Here is a 21,903-nt window from a genome sequence, read left to right as displayed (position 1 = left end):
GTGTAGTTATTCCTCAGAAGTATTGTATTTCTGGTTGCCTCGGTTATAAAATTGAAAGAGCTATACTGTACATGTCTTTACTTAAAAAAATAAGGGTGATCATTTAATGTGTTTATCATACAGGCATAATGATATATCCTTAAAGGCATACTATATTGCTTTTTTGCAATCAAACAAAAAACTATTTGCTAACCTCATGATGCCTATATAGAACCTCAAAGATCAGAACTGGCATTACCTGAATATCTTTTGGGGATGTTCAAACCTACCTGGGGGTCTCCAAAAAGAATTTGATTGGCTACAGGGGCTTTGGGGCTTCTTGGGTTTTATGTCTACTCAGAAATAAATCTTACCAAGTTCAGTGGTACTTATTCCAAATAAATGGGTATACAACTTCAATTTTTAGTAAAAAGTGTGATAATACTGTTATCTGTCACACCAGTGAAAAGAGCTTTAGCCATTTATCTCATAACCATGAGTATTTTTATATGTTCTTGTCTATACCTAGGACTGAAGGGTGTAGTTCTTTCTCTCTTATTGCTTTCCAGTTCAAAGGATATGTCACTTTCTTCCCATCAGTAATGCATGATAAATTAATTTCCTTGAAATTGGATTTTTAAATATATAAATTATGAATTTCCTTTTTAAGCAAAACTGTAGAAATATATTTTGATATTTAAATTTATTTCCTTAATTGCATTGATAAACACATAAAAATGATAGACAAATTGCATGACTATGACTATCATTAATTAATTTATTTTTATTTATTATTAAATTTATATGCCGCCCATCTCCCCCAGATATTTCCCATCTTTGCATGAAAAAAACATAAAATGCCATAAAACAGCCTAAAATAATAAACAATTAACAGTGGTTAATAGTAAGCACAGATAAATTAGAAGTAGCAGCTGTTATAACTGGACTAAAACGTGTAGCAAACAGTCTATGTGAAGTTTCCCGAGAATGTCCGTGCCATAATCAAAAAGGCCTCCTAGATGCTAGCCTGCCTTACCTGATTCAGGAGGAATTCAAAAGAAAGACCTCTGTACTGGAACAGATATTTCAAAGGTTTACATCCCAAAGCAGGACTGGGGAATGTATTGTGGCCAGACAGAAAATACATGCCAGAAGACAGTAGGCTGACACATACTAACCCATTCTCTATGGACCATTCTCTTTCCACACCTACACCATTCATAACATACATACAGTGCATTTGGAAAGTATTCAGACCCCCTTCACTTTTTTCAATTTTGTTATGTCGCAGCCTCATACTACAATCGTTCCAATTCATTTTTTTCTCATTAATCTACACCTAGTACCCCATAATGACAAAGTGAAAACAGAATTTTAGAAATGTCTGTAAATTTATTTAGAAAAAACAACTGAAATATCACATGTACTTAAGTATTCAGACCCTTTACTCAGTACTTTGTTGAAGTACCTTTGGCAGCAATTACAGCCTCTAGTCTTTTTCAGTATGATGTGATAAGCTTTGCACACCTGGATTGGAGGATTTTCTGCCATTCTTCTTTGCAAATCCTCTCAAGCTCAATCAGGTTGGATGGGGACCATCGGTGGACAGCTATTTTCAGGTCTCTCCAGAGATGTTCTATAGGGTTCCAGTCAGGGCTCTGGCTGGGCCACTCTAGGACATTCACAGAGTTGTCCGTAAGTCATTCCTGTGTTGTCTTGGCTGTTTGCTTAGGATCGTTGTCATGTTGGAAGGTGAACCTTCAGCCCAGTCTGAGGTCCTGAGCACTGTGGAACAGGTTTTCATTGAGGATATCTCTGTACTTTGCTCCATTCAGCTTTCCCTCAACCGTGAGCACTCTCCCAGTCCGTGCTGCTGAAAAACACCCCCGTGGCATGATGCTGCCACCACCATGCTTCACTGTTGGGATGGTACTGGGCAGGTGATGAGCAGTGCCTGGTTCCTCCAGACATAATGTTTAGAACTGAGGCCAAACAGTTCAATCTTGGTTTCATCAGACCAGAGAATCTTGTTCCTCACAGTCTGAGAGTCCTTCAGGTGCTCCTTTGCAAACTCCAAGCGGGCTTTCATGTGTTTTGCACTGAGGAGAGGCTTCCGTCTAGCCACTCTGCCATAAAGCCCAGATCGGTGGAGGGCTGCAGTGATGGTTGTCCTTCTGGAACTTTGTCCCATCTCCACACAGGATCTCTGGAGCTCAGTCAGAGTGACCATCGGGTTCTTGGTCACCTCTCTTACTAAGGCTTTTCTCCCCTGATTCCTCAGTTTGGCCAGGTGACCAGCTCTTGGAAGAGTCCTGGTTGTGCCAAACTGCTTCCATTTGAGAATTATGGAGGCCACTGTGCTCTTGGGAACCTTCAGTGCAACAGAAATTTTTTTGTAGCCTTCCCCAGATCTGTGCCTTGCAATAATCCTGTCTCTGAGCTCTGCAGGCAGTTCCTTTGACCTCATGGCTTTTGCTCTGATACAATATGCATTGTCAGCTGTGAGGCCTTCTATAGAGAGGGGTATGCCTTTCCAAATCATGTCCAATCAATTTAATTTACCACAGGTGGACTCCAGTCAAGGTGTAGAAACAGCTCAGCAACTATCAAGAGAAATGGGAGACACCTGAGCTAAATTTCAAGTGTTGTTGCAAAAGGTCTGAATACTTATGCCAATGTGATATTTCAGTTTTTTCTTTTTCATACATTTGCAAACATTGCTAAAATTCTGTTTTCACTTTGTCATTATGGAGTACTGAGTGTAGATTAATGAGAAAAAAAATGCATTTGAAGTATCAGGCTGCAACATAACAAAATTGAAAAAGGTGAAGGGATCTGGATAGTTTCCGAATGCACTGTATATCCCAGTGCTGCCAGAACATCCCAGGCAGGGAAACGCTGTCACTTTCAGTCCGAGATAAGAACTACCACTGTTTTGCTCAAGATCAGGGGTGGGCAACAGATGGCCTTCCAGCTCTTACTGAACTATAACCCCCCACAGGTTTGTAGCTGGCATAGCCAGTGGTGGGAGATAGTTGATGTTTTACTTGAGCAACATTTGGAGGAGCATAATTATCTTTTCTGACTTTAATTTCAAAACCAAGAGAGCTATTCTCACATTTTCTCCCCACCCCACCCCACCCCACCCCCTATTTGGTGTTAAATACATTTAAATGTCTTCATTGGTGCAACTCCCTTGTTTATATAAGGTTCAGGTCTGTTGTACAAAAATACTCTACCTGGACAGTTGCTTTGGGGATCCATGCCAGTGCAATAAATACTTTTTCCTTGAACTCAAAGCCAGAGGCAGTCATCAAGCAAAATGTAGCCGTAACTCGAGCCATTAAAGCCAAAAATATAGTGGCCAAACAATGCCCTGTAGTACAATGACAATCTTGAACAATAAAAAGATAGCTGTGTTTTTCAGATGGAGGCAGTGCATTTTGTGAAATCAATTAGCCGTGGCTGTATCTCTGTTATTTGTTCTAAGCCATCATCAAAAATTCATGGTTTTTTTTAAAATGAGGTACTTAATTTGTAGCTATGACCCCCAACTGACTAGGATCAAACATATAGATCTTCCCCAAAGGCAGTGATTACTGAACATCATCTTTATAGGGGAATGGGAGAAGAATCTTGTTGAAAGATATAGATCTCTTCTGCAAACAAAGTTTCTTGCTTTTATAATACTGCAAAAATAAGACTCTGGTATAATAATACTAAGTTATAGTTTTCCAATCATTTTCTTATACCTCTCTTGGAAAACCACCTCATATACTGAGAACTACTTGAACTATAATATCGATATAAACATCAATCTTGGGATACTGCATGTTCAGTTGCCTCAATTAAAACATTCATAATAGATGGTGACTGGTTATTCATCTGGGTGCAGGACCATTCGTAAACTTCATAACTTTTAGTTGTATGGCTGGCAACATTTTTAAAAAATTGTAAGTTTGCTGCATAGAGAAATATAAGCTTGTTTGGAAGAGGCACTCAACTGCTGGTTTACATATTGCTGTAAAGCATCATGTGATTTAAAATCATGGCTCATCACCTAGTGTGTTTTATGAATGCAACTGATTCTGGCTAAGATTCTGGTTCTTCTCCAAAGAAGCAGGCGGAACATTTCAGCTCTTGTAAGCAAACTTACCAACAGTTTCAGATCCAAGAGAACTAATGGAGATTTCAGCTCCAATTAAACCAAACAGAAATGGTTGGAACACTTGCCATGCAAAAGTAACAATTTCTTCCACTGCTTTCTGCAAGACATAAGCCAGAAAAAGTTTTACACCAGTAAGTGTTGATGGTACCTGTGTTGCAGAAGTGTGGCATAAGACATCTTAAAATTAATTTGTCCAAGCAAATCCTTGTTCTAATGCTAGAAATTGGGTTCTGCCTTTAATTATGAAGAAACATCACCATCTTTCACAGACTTGAAGAACCCATTATGGTAATTAACACAGAATGTAGAAAATACACCACTAGAAAAAAATTATTCCAATATCTCAAAGGCCAGCTGAGCTGTTAAACCTCATGTCTGAAACAGATTGCCTTTATCTGGCTATTTATCTGTTTTTAATTAAATACATTTCAGCTTTTCAATTTGGAATTCTCCAGTTTTAATCTTGTTCACAAATAATGGCTCCACCCACATCAAGCAGGCATCCCTCCAGTTCAATATGGTACATGCAGAACCTCACTCCTATGAAAAAAACTTCCTTGCCTTATTACAGCAAATGTTTTCAACTGTTCACATAAGGGGAGGGGGAAGTAATGGGAAGAAAAGCTAATTAATTGGAAGAAAGGCTATTGAAGTTACAGTATCACCACTTCATTTACTGCTGCTTCAAAGGGGAAAAGTAAAGGTTCTTCTGGCATCAAAACGAATACCCAACTTTGCTATAGACCATAAGAACACAATATGTAATTAGGAAAAAAAAATGCAGTCTATGACTGTTATCTGACCTGCCACTCATTATCAGCAAATCGAAAATGCTGAAGTTGTTGAAGATTAAATAAGTTGGAGAGTGGAGAAAATGTATATGTGTATGCGTAATGGGCTGACGGTATGTATTTGGACCAAATAAATAAATAAAAAATAAAAATTGATTGGTTGCCTTCGAGGCATGTGTTTTCCTCAGCAATACACTAAATGCTCAGTAACACCTCAGGAGCACATCTCCAATGCCATATCAACATTCATTCTATTTTGTGGTTTTCTTGGTAAAAAATGCCATTCCATTCTCTTGCACAGTATGAAATGTTGCCATTGTCACTGAGATGATCACCCACCTCTAGCACCTTCCTATATTGCTGCTGTCCATACAGTTGCCTGCTTGCCTTAGCTGAGCAAAATGGGAAAATACTCATGCCTTGGATGACCCTACTGGAAGAGTCTACACCCAGAGTACTTTGCTTATGTCTCATAAGCGCTCCTCACCACCATGGTGAGGCAGCATAGCAAGACTTGGGACAGAGGGAAGATCAAATATTCATGCTTTAAAGCAGAAGAAGGCAACTTTGCTTTAACCCCAACTTTTGGAGTTTATACACACATTTGGAAGTTAAGTAACTTTTTAAATAAATATGTGCTCTCACAAAACAGTTTCCACAGAGGGCATGATCAATCACTGTACGTTTGCTCTCTACTACTCATCATAACTTCCAGGATGCTTTCTGTTTTCAAGCTACCTGTATCTTTTTTCCACCACCTTTCCATACAAAGCACTGGAACCTACCACTGTTATTTCCTCAGTATACCTATTGCTCCCACATGAGCCCCAAAGGAATTCCTAGAAATACAGTAAGAGGCTGGCATACTGCTAGGGAAGTATCAGTTTCCATTCAATTTCTTTTTTAACTGAAAGAATTTGAATAAATACACCTCTACCCACCCCCACCCTGATACACATGGACACCATACTGCCTACATTTGTCCCAAACTAAGAGTGACCAGTTGTGTTATAAAGCAATACTACTGGCGTCCAGTCTAGTTTTTAGAATCGGAGTCAGTGCTTTGATGTGTGTTAACAGAATCCTCACCTTGTCATCAGACCATGCAGTCCCAGCCATAAATGCCAAAACAATGACACAGAGTCCTCCAGATCCTGGAAAGCCAGAATATTTGCTGCTCAAAATAGAAAATGCAGACCAGCCAACTATAAAGAAGGCTCTTTTCCGTACAATGGATGTCTGAAAGAAGAGAGGGAAATGGAAAAGGTTTATAATTCACTGTTATCACTAGAGTGCAAAAGGACAAAACGTGTTGTACACTGCCTCCTGGTGGTCAGGTAAAGTGTAAATCTACAGGAATGTATACTGAAATAGGACCCCACCCTCCCCAGTGGGGTTATGAAGTAATATCAGCTTTCTCTATCAAGTCTGAGAGCTAATATGAAAAATAGTATATTCTTCCCCTAGAAAACTGAGAAGGAGATAACCCTAATTTTCACTTCTTGCTGACCGGAAACCCAACTTTTCAGTAATAATGTATTACTATTCGTTTGTGAAGAACTGAAAACCCAGGCAGTTCAAATATACTACTTCTGCAGCTACTGCACTGCAAGCAACCAGAGCTCTCTCTTTAACATGTCTTTAAATGATGACAATATGATATTGCACTTAAAAGAATCTCAGGGAACAGAAAAAGTTATGTTTTCATGGGGCCTTACCACCAATGATTAAAAAAAAAAATCTAGAAATTACAGTGGCTCTGTATCTTTTGGGCAGTGTATAAATTTACAACCTCTAGATCATATTATTGGCTGCTGAAGTGACCAATGCTTCTGGACTTCTTTATTTTGCCATTGTCTTGCTTCATTTGTAGAAGTACATATGGATAGTGTACTATAGGACAGTGTTTCTCAACCTTGACAACTTTAAGATGGGTAGACTTCAACTCCCAGCATGCTGGCTGGGGAATTCTGGGAGCTGAAGTCTACCCATCTTAAAGTTGTCAAGATTGAGAAACCTTGCTCTAGGACACAGATAATTTCCACTTTATAAATTTTCAATCATTCTTACTTCATGAGACATAAGTCCATGTCTACAAATCAAGAAGCTGGATAATTAAACCTCCCTGGTGGACCCCTACTTCCAACGTTCCCTAGTAAATGATAATAATGACAGGCTGCCATTAGTCAGGCTAAACCTCCTGAGTCCCTTAGTCTGTCCAGCTGGGAAGTTCTTAGCCCTCGTACACTTCAGCCCAGATCTAGGAAAAAAAGAAAGAAATTTGCTCCAGCCAATGCCCAGTAATACAAAATTTAACAAAGCTTGGGCCAACCCTGAACCTCAAGGGATAGCTATGTAACTCTGCAGTCTTGCACGTGGGGAATGTTTTAATGAGAAATTCCCTTAAAAAAAAAAAACAATTTGCACCATATCTATAAAGAGGAGTTTATTAGAAAAATGTAAGCATAGGGAAAACAAGTGAAGGCAACAATCACACACACAGAAGTCCAAATAAATCAATACAATCAGCCAGTTGAAGGACTACTTACCTACCTGAATAAGGTCCTAGGTTTCAGGATGTGTCCACTGCAGAGTGGGTGAACGGAGAGCGATCGTCTGGACCTCTTGTAGGCCTTTCTTGTTCCTTCTTTATTCTTCTTGTTTTTCTTTCCCTCTGATACTTATCTCCAGTTTTATAGAATATAGTGAATAAGTGGAAGCTAGCCTCTTTGCAGAGACTTAGTGTTGCTTTGCCCTACCAAGGATAATGTCCCATCTGTAATATCCTAGCTCTAGCTGGCAAAATGGAAATTATCTAGGTGCTAAACCTACTTTCCCACCCTTGATGGAATGATCACTTTTTAGTCTAGTTTTCACCAGTTCTGCCTTTGTATAAATGGGATTACAACACTTTTTGGAAACAATAGCGGGATTCCATCTAATTTTCCAACAGTATTTTTTTTTACCTGATCCTTGCTGGGAAAGTACCAAACAAAAAATCCCAAAAGGCATCCAGCGCCTGTACCGATAACCACTTCCACCAGACCACGAAAGATACTACGAAGACTGGAACCTAAGCAAAAGCAATGGGGAAAGAGTCAAGCAGGTATTTTAATGTACTTTCTTTTTCAGTAATTCGGAAATATAATTACCCGATTTCTACAAAAACTAGGAAAAATATTTTTTCATGCATTTGAGATGGGTGGCCATATAAATTAGAAAAACAAACACAGGTAGTCTCCAGATTAAGAATCAGTTCCATTCCTAAGCCTGTCTTTTACAAATGGGCTGTCTGTTACTAAAATGGCGGACTGCATTCTCCTTCCTCGAGCCAATGAACCACTGAGGTTGCATGATGTTTTCATGAACTGCTGAAAACAGGCTGTATATTAAAAACACGTGGTTTCAGTGGTTCATGAAAACATTGTGTGACTTTAGGGGTTTGTTGACTCAAGGAAGGAGGACGCTTCCACCATTTTTAATAACAGGCAGCCCATTTGTAAGTATGAGTCGTCCATAAGTCAGATGTTCTTAACCCAGGGATTGCCTGTACATAAACAATGTTGCGGCAAGAAATCAAAGTACAACTCCAGAAGATAAGGCAGGATTGCCTCTAATCAGCATTTCTGCATCCTGAAAACCAGATGCACAACAGAAAGGTAAAACAATTGGCATCAGAGGACTCGAAAGGCATAGACTTGAAGAAATGCAGATCTCTCTTTTTTAAAGTTCCAAACTAATGTGGCTTAAGGAATATTTCTCTATTAAGGCCTTTCCCCACTTGTTTCATGCCCTGGCAACCTTTTGGACTGTGCCATGTTCCCATTTTATTGCCTTCATGTCATCCTCAGCCCATGTGGGAGGGGCAGCCTGGCATCTTCTGTTCAGTCCAACTGGTACAGCCATGGCCCATGTCCTCAGGTCTCAGATACTTTCTTCTGCTACCATTGGTTTTTCCCCCCAGGTGGAAAGAGTTGGGCAGAACTGCCAGCACTGTAATATGGGGAATTCCCTGCAGTGCTGCTGAACATTTGATTAGGAGCTGGGGGAAGTGCCTGGTAAAGTGTGGGAGTCAGCTCTCCTGCTTTATGGCAGAGTTCCCAGCTGTTGATTACCTGTTCCATGATCTTCTTCTGAGTGTAGGCTTAGTGAACTTTCAGATTTGAAAATCTGAATGACAGCTAAAACCACTGTCAAAATGAGCCTGCTATACAGCTGATCAATGGCACAGCAAAGCAGGAGAAGTCCTGTCAGGTTTTAAGGGAGATGACTCTCCCATTTGGTCATGGTGGGGCTGCTGGGTTTTGCAAGAGCCAGCGTTCCTGTTTTATAATACAGCTCCCCCCCGCCCCCCCATCTTTGGACATATGGACACTATCCTGCATTGGCACACGCAGTTAAAAAGGAGAAGTCAGTCAGTCACCTGTGAAAACTCACCATCTCCCCAGCCCCATCTATGCCCTATCCTTTCCTCCCAATTAATATATGGGCTTCTCTTGGCTAGTGATATCCAGAAAGCAGGAGGCAGCAAAGCCTGAGCATTTCATGGACCGTTTTGCTCAATATGCCCTGCACATGCAAAACCAAAACATCACCCTTTAGCAACAAAACAAAACAGAGACAATAGATACAGAATGCACATCTCCTGTGAGATCAGAGAATTTTATGCTGGCATAGTTTCTGCCAACTAATAAATGGGTGGGTGGGTAGCACTTTACCTTACAATACTTTCTCAGTTTCTGGGCACCAATTCCATCTATCCATTTTTTACAAGAAAATCGTGCTAAATGCTTTGCAGGGCTTGGTTTCAGCAAAGTATTAGCAGATACTATAGGGGCAGCTCCATATAAATCAGTCTTGCCTAAGGCTACATTCAAGTGAATCTGAGAGGCATCTGCTGTGAGAAACAAAATTGGTCCTTACCTAATTCAGCAAGGCTATTCTTATGTTGTATTTCTACAGTATGTTCTTACCATACTCTAGCAGGTAATGGCCAAATTATTTGTTTTTAAAGCCAATGATTTCATATATATTAATCTATTTTAATTATATGACTCCCATTATTTGAAGTTTCATTGCAAATGACAACTTATTTCGCTGAAACAAAGCATCAGAAAACTCATACTATGACAGAAAGGTTCAGGAAGCAGCAGTGAATGCCTTGAGTATTTTGAAATGCCAGACACTGACCTAAATTTTTAAAAGAACATGCATAATTTCTTGAGCCTAAACTTTATCTATTTACAATAAACACTATTTACAGTAAACATTTATTTACAATAAAACACTCAACAAAAACAAATGGGGTGGACAAACAGAAAACCAGTAACATCAAGCTACAAAAGCTTACATCTGCAACTACATTTGGGGACAGACTGTAGATTCCTGAATCTATCATAGCAGAGTTCAGCCATTATGGGTGTGTGTATAGAAAAGATAAGTCAGTTAAATATACAAGAGGCCATTTTGTTTTCTAATTTTCATAAACCAATCCTGAAAAAATTATGCCATCAAAATTTGAGGGCTCCAGGGACTGCAAAAAAAAAAAAAGGTTGTGGGGCTTCATGTGGTTCACAAGCTGCACCACTGAATTATGTGTATATGATTATTTGCATTTCTGATTTGTTACATCTTTGGTTATAGCTAAACATCACCACAGTACAAAAAAAGTAATACTAAGGTTTTCAGTACTGATTCTACCAATTTATTTTATCTAGATAATCTTATCTAGGTCTTCATGGTTTTGCCTTCTCCTAAGAAAAACAGATGCTATAAATAAATCTCACTGCCAATGTTGACTTTTAATAATTCACCCCCCACCTCCCATTGGGTGCATGTTCTGCTTCATCCATTCTATAGGGTAGCAATATTACCTGTGGAAAAAGCCATGCCCAAGAAAGTGTTAAAGCCTGTGATGGCTACGATATCATCCATACTGGCAGCAGCTATCAGCAAAGTTGGAATTCCTTGGTCTACACCATAACCTTGTTTCTGTAACATCAGCATGGAAAGGACCACAACAGCTGGAGATACCGCACCTAGAACAAATCTGAAAGCATATGCTATCAGGCCTCATCAGATAAAGAAGTAATACACAGCCATTGTTAAATCTGCCAAGGTTTGTAGGAGGCAGCAGAATATGAATGATTAAAGAATGTATTGATAGAAAGGTCACTTTCTTCCCCCCAACACTTTAGAATGTTTTATTTTTACTTTATGTTGGAAAAACAAACAAGCAAACAAAAATGAGGTAGGTATGGTTTCCTATCACAACTGTACTATTCCCTAAATATTCTGTGAACATTCCAAGCATTGGTATGACCCCAAATAGTTATGATGGGCCTTTCCCAACTTGTACTGGCTGGGGAGTAAGGGAGTTGTAGCCCAACAGAACTGGGGGGGGGGGGGAGACTGAGGAAAATGGGGCGTAAGATTGTAGAAAAACCAACATTTCCAGATGAATCAGTACAAGCAAGTGGGCATTCTTTGCCTGTTTCTTCCCAACACTAAAGTGGCTTTGGGTGTTAACAAGGAAGCTGTGCAAGTCCAGGGCTCTGGTTTACACCAACGGTATTTATGAATGGAAGATAAGAAGAGGTACATATAGTAAAAAGGAAAAGAAATACCCGGCACAAAAAGAAGCAGGGTTACCTCTTACCCTAACATAAACCCCCATTCCCATGGGAAGTGCATTAGAAAGTGAGATATGACTGCTGCTGAACAAGCTTCAGTGATGCAGGGTCCGAAGGTTAGTCTGAAACAGACCCCTTTTAACTTAGTCAGAGCCTGAAAAACAAAAATATTGTACAATTAATATTATATATCTTTAGTACCAGGAAAAAATATTCTGAGATTTGCTAATATATAGGCTGAGTTCACACTTGCAATAAACCATGTTTTCTGGGTTAAATCCACAATTTCTCAAATAACCCCCTTGCACTAAGCCACAAACCATGATTTAGAAACCAACATGGCCATAAAACCGCACAGAGTCACTCCGCAGTGAGATGGGCGGTGACAAATTTGAAAAATAAATAAATAAATAAATAAATAAATAAATAAATAAATGCTTGTTGAGTTTTGAGGTAAAAAAATGGGCTTCATCATTTTGGGTGGACAGATAGATATTTTCCTTACAATTTCTTAATTGCATCATAAACATTAATTCTAGCAGCAAATTGCATAAGCAGCTTTATATTTAAATATTTGTTTGACTGGAGTAGCTTATAAGGCCTATATATAAATGAATAAATTGATATGACATTTGCATACAGGCAAGTGAGTGAAGCATGCTAATTCTCCTCTTGCTCATTATAAAAAAGTGTTTCAGAAAAACTGGTCCTCCCACCTAATATAGAAATACAGCTGTCTGCTTCTCCTCTGCTGAATTCCAGAGATAGAATAAATGTTTCCAAATTAACAGCTTTCCAAATTATAATAATTTAAATTATTATTTTATATATGTTCATCATTCATCTTAATAGCCTCACAAACCAACAGGAGCAAAATGACTTCAGGGATTCAAGATGAAGATCTTTTGGCACTGATATTAATAAATAGATAGTTGCCATTGTTATCTTTTCCTCAGCTGGTCATACAAGAGACATGATGGATGAGTTTTTCCAATTTGTCACAAGATTTAAAAAGTACATTTTTTCCTCACACATAAAATGGACCAAATGTGATAAGTGTATTATTATTCCAACAAATGGTATGTGCCTATTTTCATTCTTAATTAAGACTGGTGGAAACATTAAAAAGGACACTGCAGGGTAGAAATGCTCATGTCATTCATCAACATAGCATGGAGCTTAAGTGCATTTCAAGCCCAAGTCCAAACACTGCCTCGAGCCTTAGGTATCTTCTGGAAGATGCAACAGCAAACTATTGCTGTAATGTGGCCAAAACCCCTCATTTTTGTGGAAGCCACCCAGTTGGGCTTGACTCTGAGGGAGCCTTTGTCTTTGTCTTGGGTGTTCGCTGGTAACAATAAAAATCCTCCCCATAATGGGCAGGGACTATTTTCAGCATTATTTCAAGCAGGGAGGCATTCTGTCCATTCTCCATGTTTTGCAAGGCCCTTTCAAAGGCTTCCAGGCAAGTCAGTTAAAAATAGGGAAATAGCACACTACTGTTAGTGGAAGCATTTTCTTCTTTTTAAAAATTTGAGGTGGTTGGGATGGGAAATTAATTAGTTGATGGTACACTTCAATACACCCTAATGACTGTTTCTAAATGTGTATGTTTAGGTATGTAAATAACATGCAAACACACATATACACATTTCCCTGGTCTAGCTATTTTTCAATTTCAATTTTAAGTATTTATAAGCATGATGGGAACTTATCTTTCCCCACACCTCCACAGGAATAGCAGGTAGGAGAGAAATTCCCCCTGGGTTACCCTGAGAACCAAGGAAGATTAGCTGGAAAATTAATGCTAATCACACTAGGAAGTACTAAGCCTCCTCTTCCTTCATATTCTCTTCCCAGTAAGAATCACTTCTCCCCACACTGGTGCCCTTTATAACTGAAAGTAAAAAATGGAGTCATACACTACACATTACAGGTTCTCATGGTGTTTTGCTTCTGTAATAGAGGATTTTGAATTTCTTAAGAAGCCTTTGATACTCCACCTTTGCGTCAAGGCCAAGACCAGCAAGAGACAAAATAATCGAGAGGGCAATATTTCTGAGTATAGATCCCCACTCCACTTTGATTAAGATCACCTTACTGATGTATTCAATATTTCTGATGAGAAATCCAGCAAGCAACATACCTAAATGGAATAGTGACAACCACCTGATTAACTCTTTTAGAACATTTGAAAGACCCTGCATAAAATCTGACAGTGATGCCTTACGTTCCTTCCTTACACAAATAAACATCTTTTACAAAAGTTTAACAGAGAGAGGGAGAGAGATGGAGAATTAATGAATAAAGCATGTCATTGCAGGAAAAATAAATGCAGCAAATCAATAAAACGAATCAATGTTCAGATTCAAAGATAAAGCCGGAGCCCTTTTTCTTAGCCTTTGGGAGACCCCATTCTAAAACTGATGTTGCACCCTCTCACATGCTGGTGTGAAACAATAATCAAGCAAAACTCATCTTAGTGATACTTGGCCTAGTAGGCAGCAGCTGAGCTAATTACATCCCCCTCCCCCTCAGGCAAATACATTAGAAAAGCCTGATGTTATTAAGGTCCCCCTCCCTCTACAGATGGTCACAGCAACTGGCCTTGAGGGCCTAAGATGGCGACTCCACAGTCCAGCTTGTTTGGAACTATGTACTCATTACACCCAAGAACGAATTGCAGAAGACAGAATCTATCCATGACTCTCAACATCTTTTTAGGGATAAGATTCGGATGGATGCCATGGCAATAGGAGACAGGACAAATTCTTCCTTCGCAAACCCATATCCCTAATTTAAATCCCTTGGATGCATGGGTGTCTGCAGCTCTGGCCTTGAGGGCCTAAGATGGTGACTCCACAGGCCAGCTTGCTTTCATCAGTATGACTAAAACAGTACTGACTCTTTTGGAAATGTGTGCAAGGTCATGATGCAGATACAAAGGGGCTAGCACTTGTGTTGCAATGGCTCAACACTGTTAAACAGTTTGACAGATGCTCCTGGAGATCCCACTGCTTGGTTATTAGACATAGATGCCAGCGGTATGTGAGGGAAGGAAAATTATGCTGTTTTTACCATATAACTGCTAATCTTCAAAGAAAAAAATACTGTTGCTATTAGGTGAGATGCTCATTTTCAATGGGAAAAAGGATTTTTTTTTATTACTATGCTCCCTGACATATAGATAGAAAAACTAACAAAAGCTGTCTTTTCCCCCCTACTATTCTATATAATACGGACAGGATTAATTAAAATTCCCCTGATTCACAGAGCTCAGATTTATTTAATAAGCATTAAATGAGATGAAAAAAGCAAACAGACAAAAAAAAAAAAAATCCACCAGAATTGCTTCTTCCCATTGCAGCTAGTAGAAAGCAAACTTGTATATACACATATGCATTCTCAAAAATCCATCGTACTGGAAATAAAACAAAGCATGTTATTCTATGAAACTTGTGACTTTAATATCTAAAATTAAAGGAACCTGTTCAGTTTAAATTCAACACTTTAAATGTCATTAATTGCAATTAAGGATACTTTAGAAGCACATGCATTCAGCTGAATTTAAATGTGCTACCATCTTGGCTATACCAAAGAAAGCGTGACAGTAATACACATAAGGTTATAATTAGCATGCAGTATCATCTTGCTGAAACCTAACAGTCCTGCATTATTCACTAGCAAATAAGTTAATGTCAGGAACTTTAATAATGTTAAAATTGTTACGGAGCACGAGCCAGTCATATGCTTCGCAACAGATTCAGTCAAAATGGTTTCATGTTAACTTTATCAACCATTCCCAGTTATATTTAAGGTTTTTTCTGTAGTGTATTTGGCTACTGGGAAATTTGAGTGATTAAGCATGCCTATGTTCTTTTCTGTAACTCAGTTATCCTGGGGTGGCTGCATATGGTATCATTCTTGCAGATTCACTGGAGTTAGTTCTTCTAGAAATTTTAGTGAGGCAAGCAGCTGAAAAGCCTACTCCTGAGTCTGGTGTCTTTTCTTTCACCAACAGAGAAGACACAATGTTTTATCCACCCCACCCCGCCTCTCTTTTTTTGTGCTTTAGTCAAAAGGAAGAAATGAACAATCAGCCAGCCTATAATTTTAGCCATAGGGAAGACATGCAAAACATCTACACTTGGTTAAGTTAAAATAAATGAGAAATAGTTAAAATTAAAACATGTGGCATATACAATCATGAAAAAAATGAGTAGAAATGAATAAAAATAAAAAATAAAGGTGTGATGAATAAAAATATTAAGAAAGAATGTTTTTGTTTGAATGTTTCAAAATAGCCATAGGCATGGCTTTATTAAGACTATAGACAAAATGTTCATTAGAGTCCCACCCCTTTTTCCCATTCTATCCTTTGTCAATGTGACCTTTTTCTTACTGTTGTCTGTTGAAGTCAATGAAATGCACGAGGAAACCCCATCTGTTTCTTGAGCTGTCCTTCAACACATTACTTTCCCTCCCTTCAATGAAAAATACTGAACCATACTTTGGATAGTACCTTTCAAGCGGTGGAGTCCAGAGCAATTTCCCCCACTGCTCCTCATAGATGGTCTTCTGACAGGATGAGTACATGAGTAATCCACAAGGGAAACTTTTATAACAATGCTTAATACTGCTTTAGTATTTTAAAGTAATGTTTAATAATTCAAAATATTAGTATCAAGCATTAACAAACCAGGCCTACCTAATGATAATGAAGTTGGCATGCTGTTTGATAATATGATGCTTACCAAGAAGGCGAGGGAGAGGAGGCAGTCCTGGTATTTTAATTAGTTGCATAATTTTGCCACCAAGTACCGAAGAAAAATAGAGGAATACAATTCCAAAGATGCTTCCACCAGGCAGACTCTCTTTGCCTGTAAGAGTCCAAGTCAGGCCCCAGACCAGCACTGCTATTGCCACTAGGAAAAGAATGAGAGGTGGTGGAAGAGGAAAGAAATGTTAAGTATGAACCACATCAGTATTCAGAAAGAGAAAGATAATTTGTAGGATACTGGAAACAAAATTTGTTATTGTACTATTCATATTTTTATACCATTTGTAATGTTGTTACACATCATTCTGCCTTTACTTCACTTACAATGTTCTCCAAATGCTGTTTGGAGGGCGGGTTGTTTATGGGGAGGGAGAATTTATTTGAATAGAACAAACGGGAGGGGGGGGAAGGAAGATAAAAAAAGAAAAAGAAAAGTATGTAAGGGCATCTCATGCATATATATATATATGTAAAGATAGTGCTTTACAAAAGAGTTTCTAAGGATTACCGTATTTTATTATATTATTATAAGCAATGTGTGAAGGAGTCACAAGTAATATCAGATCTTTATTCCTCTGAGTAATGGAGACCATAAATTTATATTTCCAATCTTGAATAATAATCTCTTAGCAATATGAAGAGTGCAGGGAATCCATTTCTGTTGTCCAGCTGCCAATATCTGTGAGGTAATTTTTTAATTCAGAATATGACTATAAACCAAAAATATTAAAATATATCTCAAAGTCAGATTAAAGTACATAGTGACTTCTTCCCAAATATTACAATTTTAGAAGATTGCAAAAACATGTATGAATTATTATATCTTGAACTAAATTATTTACTCATTCCTTTTCTGCACAAGTGCAATGAAGTTCAGTGGGTCTGAAATACTTTTATTGAATAAGATGTAGTCAAAGATCTACTGAAATCTTTGCTAGACATTAAGACAATTTTCCATTGTTTAGCCAAAGGGGGATCTCCAATTCCTTATTCCATTCAATCTTTAAAATTTATATATCAAATTGATTTATCAACAACATGCATTTAAAAAGACTAATTGTGAGGGTTTTTTAATGTCATAAAGTTTGATAATTATTCTGAAACTGAAAATGTTGCATATCCCTAACTTACTTTTTATAATTATTACAAAAGGAAAGGGAACATTTGCCTGGACTCACAAGATAGGAAACTATAGCAGGAATCAATCCACCTCTTGGGAGGCAAGGTAATCCCTTGAATCATATAATCATTTTAGTTTAATAGTGCACCTTTCCCAGACTCAGATAATTCAGTCAGGACTATAAGAGTTTTTACCCTAGGTGTTAGTACAAATTGTGATAATGAAAAAAATGACAAAATGTAAGTCACAACCTCACAGCACAAACGTAGTCCTTTTACGCTTGCATCCCAGAGTTGAATGCAAGTACATAAGTCAATTGGATAGTTTACGTCATGATGTCAATGTTTTTTTAATGTGCCCTCTCTCCATGATGTGGGAATTCTGCCACTGTAAATATTAACTATGTGTTTTGGCTTACTGTGGTGTGGGAATCCAGCCTTAGAAACTATTGTTAATGTAGAACAAGCTTCCTGAACATTTTGCTCTTCAGAGAAGTTGAGGCTATATTTTGTAGAATTTCTAGGAGTTGTAATCATGATGCATCAGGAAGCTATCAAAGTGGCAAAATCTACCCTAGGATAATTAGATTTCTTATTTATTTGCTAATAGTGAACACATATAAGTAAGGTACATAAATCTATATTGACCATTCCAACATGTTAAGTACCTTCTTCTACAAAACACTAGTCTGAAGACTCACATGATACAGATTCGCACATCATATTATGCTGTGATTCTGTTATTATGCTATGATGTGTACATGTTAAGCCGTAAACCATGGTTTTCAGCTTGCAATGGCTTGGTTCATGCAAAGCCAAAACCAGACAGAATTTTGAACCAGTGAGAAATGTGATTTCATTTTTTTCTCCACTGCTTCAGTCCTGACAAATCCTGCCTCCCCCATTCTCCTCCATCTCCTGTTTCTTCTGGAATGAACTTGGGATTTCTCTAGGGTACTCTTACATTTTTCCAGTGTAATTTTTCAGAAGGTTCCATCAGACGAAAGGGAATTTTAAACAAGCAATTATTCCTTCATTGGCCTACATAAAATCTCAAGCATTACAGGATTAAGCAGCGTTACAGCCAAATAATCCAAATTATTTTTGAATTATTTGATTCATTTTCTTTTGTAAAAACAAAAAATAGAAATCATGTTTCATGATGGAAAATAAGATGAACATTCTTTAAAGTATAACATCTATTTTTTACGAACTTTTGGGGCAAGTAAAAAAACCCTCTAAAATTAATGCAACTAATGGAAACTAATGAGGGGCTCTTTGAACCATTTTTGCCTTTGTGTTTTACGTACCATTTGTTATTACTTTGGCAATGATACCTTGAGGAGGACAAGCACACAAGTGCCTCGGTTCCCCTTGAATCTTTTCCTCAGCCAGAGATCTCTCTCCTTGCTCTTCACCAGAATCCAAATCACCAGCTTCCTGACAAAATGAAGAAACACTCTCAACAGAGTTACATTCCATAGAAAAACTGCTATAACATTTTCAGTTGTTTGTTGCAAAGTGGCCAGTACATCTTCTACAGAGTCATTGCTGGCAGGTTGGGCTTTATATATTTATTTAATGGAGTTATAGGGCCACCAACTCAAACAATGTGACTCTGGATGGCAGACAGCAAAAACAAATAATGTATCTTTAACATCAGCATGATGCTGTTGGAGAACTCATTTGTTAGTTTAGGATAAGGTATCATCAATATGATGATAATAGTCAGCTGAACATTTTCATCCCAGGACCAATGGGGAATGCAATAAGAATTCTGATGGGGAAAACAGGCTTAGTTTCAACCCAAGCAAGATGCAATGGCTGTTAATTTAGAAGCCTACTGATTCCAGGATTGTACTAACTCTGCCTCTAAAGGAGGATGTACTTCCCCAGAGAGAAAAAGCAGGCTTGCAACTTTGAAGTCCTCTTTGACTCTTGGCTCTTGCTTGAGAAGCAGGTGGAAGCCATGGCCAGGAAGGGCTGGAACAGGATGCTCTGAAGACAGTCACTCATGCCTTTGTCATCTCTGGTTTAATTTACTGTAATTTACGCTACATGGGGCTGCCTTTGAAGACCACCTAGAAACTACAGCTGGTCCAAAATGCAGCAAACCACTGGCTTACTGGGCAGTCACAATATTGTCTCATTATACCGCTGCTGTGAGAGCTGCGCTGGCTATCAGTATGTTTCCAAATGCAGTTCAAAGTGTTGGTCGCTACCTTTAAAGCTCTATATGGCTTGGGCCCTGGATAGCTAAGGGACTGCCTTTCCCAGATACTGTAGTTTCTGCCCTCCCAACCCTGATAGTAAGATAGAACTTATTAGGGTCAAGTGGGCAGAAACAGATAGCACTTACCAGGAGGTGCAGCAGAAGGAAGCCCCATGCAGGTGTTCTCCATGGGAGTTTCCTTTCTATGGAATAGCTAGCTCTGAGGCAAGGATGGGTCCCACTATTATAGTCTTCTGGAAGCTGGCAAAAACCTGGCCTTTTGAGGGCCTTTGGGAATTAGTTACAGAGCCACTGGTACCTACCTTAGTCAATTTAAAGAACAGGTATTAAAGAACCTGTAATTTATTCCGGTTGCCATTGTAATGTATTATTTATTATTATTAATTTATTACTTTTGTACCTTTAAAAAATATAACTCTAAGGTGCCTAAAGTCCCCCCAGATTGGCAGGGATAAATCTCAAAAATAAAGGAAGGAAGGATTTGGTTGTCTGCTGAAGCATTAAACTGTCCCGCATCGCAATGTGATTATTGGTAAATAAACTCACATATGCAAAAAGTCATAAGCATTCTTCTCCCAAAGAAAAACAAATGTTGAGCTCTTGAACATTGAGATAAGCACTATTACTGACATGAAAAAAATAATGTAATGTGTTGTACCTAAAGGATAGGTGCTCTTTAAACAATAAGTTGTACGTGAACTGTCTTCTACTTGAATCACATGGATCCCCCAAAATAATGTTTAGTCTTCTTAACTAGAAGTTTTGCTTATTTGGCTTAACAGAAATTGCACATCTAGATGCAAGATCATTTCATTTCTCTAATTTCACGTCATAATTGTATCATGAAGAAAGGAAACATGACAATACCATTCTGGATTTTACCATTCCATCCTATGTAGAAGAAAGATATATGTCTTATTTCCTTATTAATTCCTAAACTATCAATATTAATATAAAAGTGCTATTACTAATACCTGCATTGGATTAACTTTATTTGTCTTTGAAGATAATGGGTTGTCCTTGTCTGCCACAGGTATCCTCTTTGACATGGTTCACAATCTAAATTTTTAAAATAAAATGTATTTTCTGATTAATGGACTTTTGGAGGTTATCTGAACTATCTGCTTTAAAAAAAACAGGACTTTTATTATTAAGATGTTTTAAACTACTTTGCTTAGACTTGCACTTCCCAAATGACAATGGATTAAATTTAGAAAAAACCTGAGTTGGAAAAAAATCACCACCGCTGATACCCTGTAAATGATTAGCTAAGAGTAGGTGCCAGAGTTCATCCAATGCTATAAAGGGGTTGCACAATATTCCTACAAGCAATAGAACTTGGTTTTGTTTAACTGTTCTGCACAAAATTTTAGTATGAACCACTGAAACAAAAACATCCTTTTAATAAACAGGGAACTTTTGTTTTTATGCAATACTCAAGGAATCAGAGCAGACAAGGCAGGAAGATCTGAACAATATGGGTACAGGTTTTACAAGGTAATTGTCTGCTTTAATTCACATTCTTTGCCATTTCTTCAAAATAAAAAAAAGGTTATATCAAGATTTCTGCTGTAATTTACCAAAACTAACATTCCTAAAAATATTTTCTTGAGAATAACCTCAATAAACGAAGGACAAGTTATTTCTGAATGATCAGCTTTAGGATTTCATTATCTAGCTGAACCCTTGTGCTCATTTATTTTGGCACAGACGTCACAATGACATCAGAGAACCATACTTATATATTTTATCTTCCTCCCAGTAAACATGCTTATCATTGGAAGCAGAGGGTAATCCTTGTTCATACAGAATCAACCCTGTCGGAATTCACTCTGGATTTGGTATTCAGAGTTTGGGATAGGGAAACTCCCACTCCTCAAATTACACCTGTCCTAAATTTGTTCCTGGCTTAAGACAGACTTTCATAATTCAGAGCTCTGCAAATGAACTTTGCATTAACAGTCCTGCCGGGTGGGGATTATGGAGACAGACAGCATAGATCTGTGGGCTTTGGAGAAGCAAATCTGGCGAGGGGTGGGGTGGGGGAGCGTTCACACTACCCAGAAAAGCAAGCTGATTATGTTATCACCGGACGTTCAAAACAATATAGGGTTGTTTTCCAATTCCATCTTCACAAATGGCGTGGCGGTGAACTGGATTTACTCATCTCGCTGAATCGCATCGTGGCTTGTTTGGCACGG

At 38.2% G+C, this 21,903-nt stretch overlaps 1 protein-coding gene across 1 annotated transcript in view; it reads right to left on the bottom strand.

Moving 5' to 3' along the window:
• Window positions 1-21,903, bottom strand: part of LOC103051584 (sodium/hydrogen exchanger 9B2-like) — a 22,784-nt gene extending 881 nt beyond the window's left edge. Inside the window, exons 1-11 of the mRNA XM_088133018.1 lie at window positions 21,763-21,903; window positions 20,677-20,761; window positions 18,780-18,909; window positions 16,325-16,495; window positions 13,574-13,716; window positions 11,597-11,724; window positions 10,812-10,987; window positions 7,905-8,011; window positions 6,028-6,177; window positions 4,136-4,244; window positions 3,219-3,355 (exon numbers count right to left, since the gene is read on the bottom strand). Coding sequence (XP_087989144.1) covers window positions 3,219-3,355; window positions 4,136-4,244; window positions 6,028-6,177; window positions 7,905-8,011; window positions 10,812-10,987; window positions 11,597-11,724; window positions 13,574-13,716; window positions 16,325-16,495; window positions 18,780-18,909; window positions 20,677-20,751 — 1,326 coding nt within the window. The 5' untranslated portion in view covers window positions 20,752-20,761; window positions 21,763-21,903. The remainder of the gene's footprint in view (window positions 1-3,218; window positions 3,356-4,135; window positions 4,245-6,027; window positions 6,178-7,904; window positions 8,012-10,811; window positions 10,988-11,596; window positions 11,725-13,573; window positions 13,717-16,324; window positions 16,496-18,779; window positions 18,910-20,676; window positions 20,762-21,762) is intronic.

This window comes from Python bivittatus, unplaced genomic scaffold (assembly GCF_059951505.1).
Source record: "Python bivittatus isolate LINGU-HERP-01145 unplaced genomic scaffold, Pbiv_v1 ctg000070_np1212, whole genome shotgun sequence".
NCBI lineage: Eukaryota > Metazoa > Chordata > Lepidosauria > Squamata > Pythonidae > Python > Python bivittatus.
Note: the sequence above shows the minus strand (reverse complement) of the source record. Positions and strands in the feature narration are given on the sequence as shown.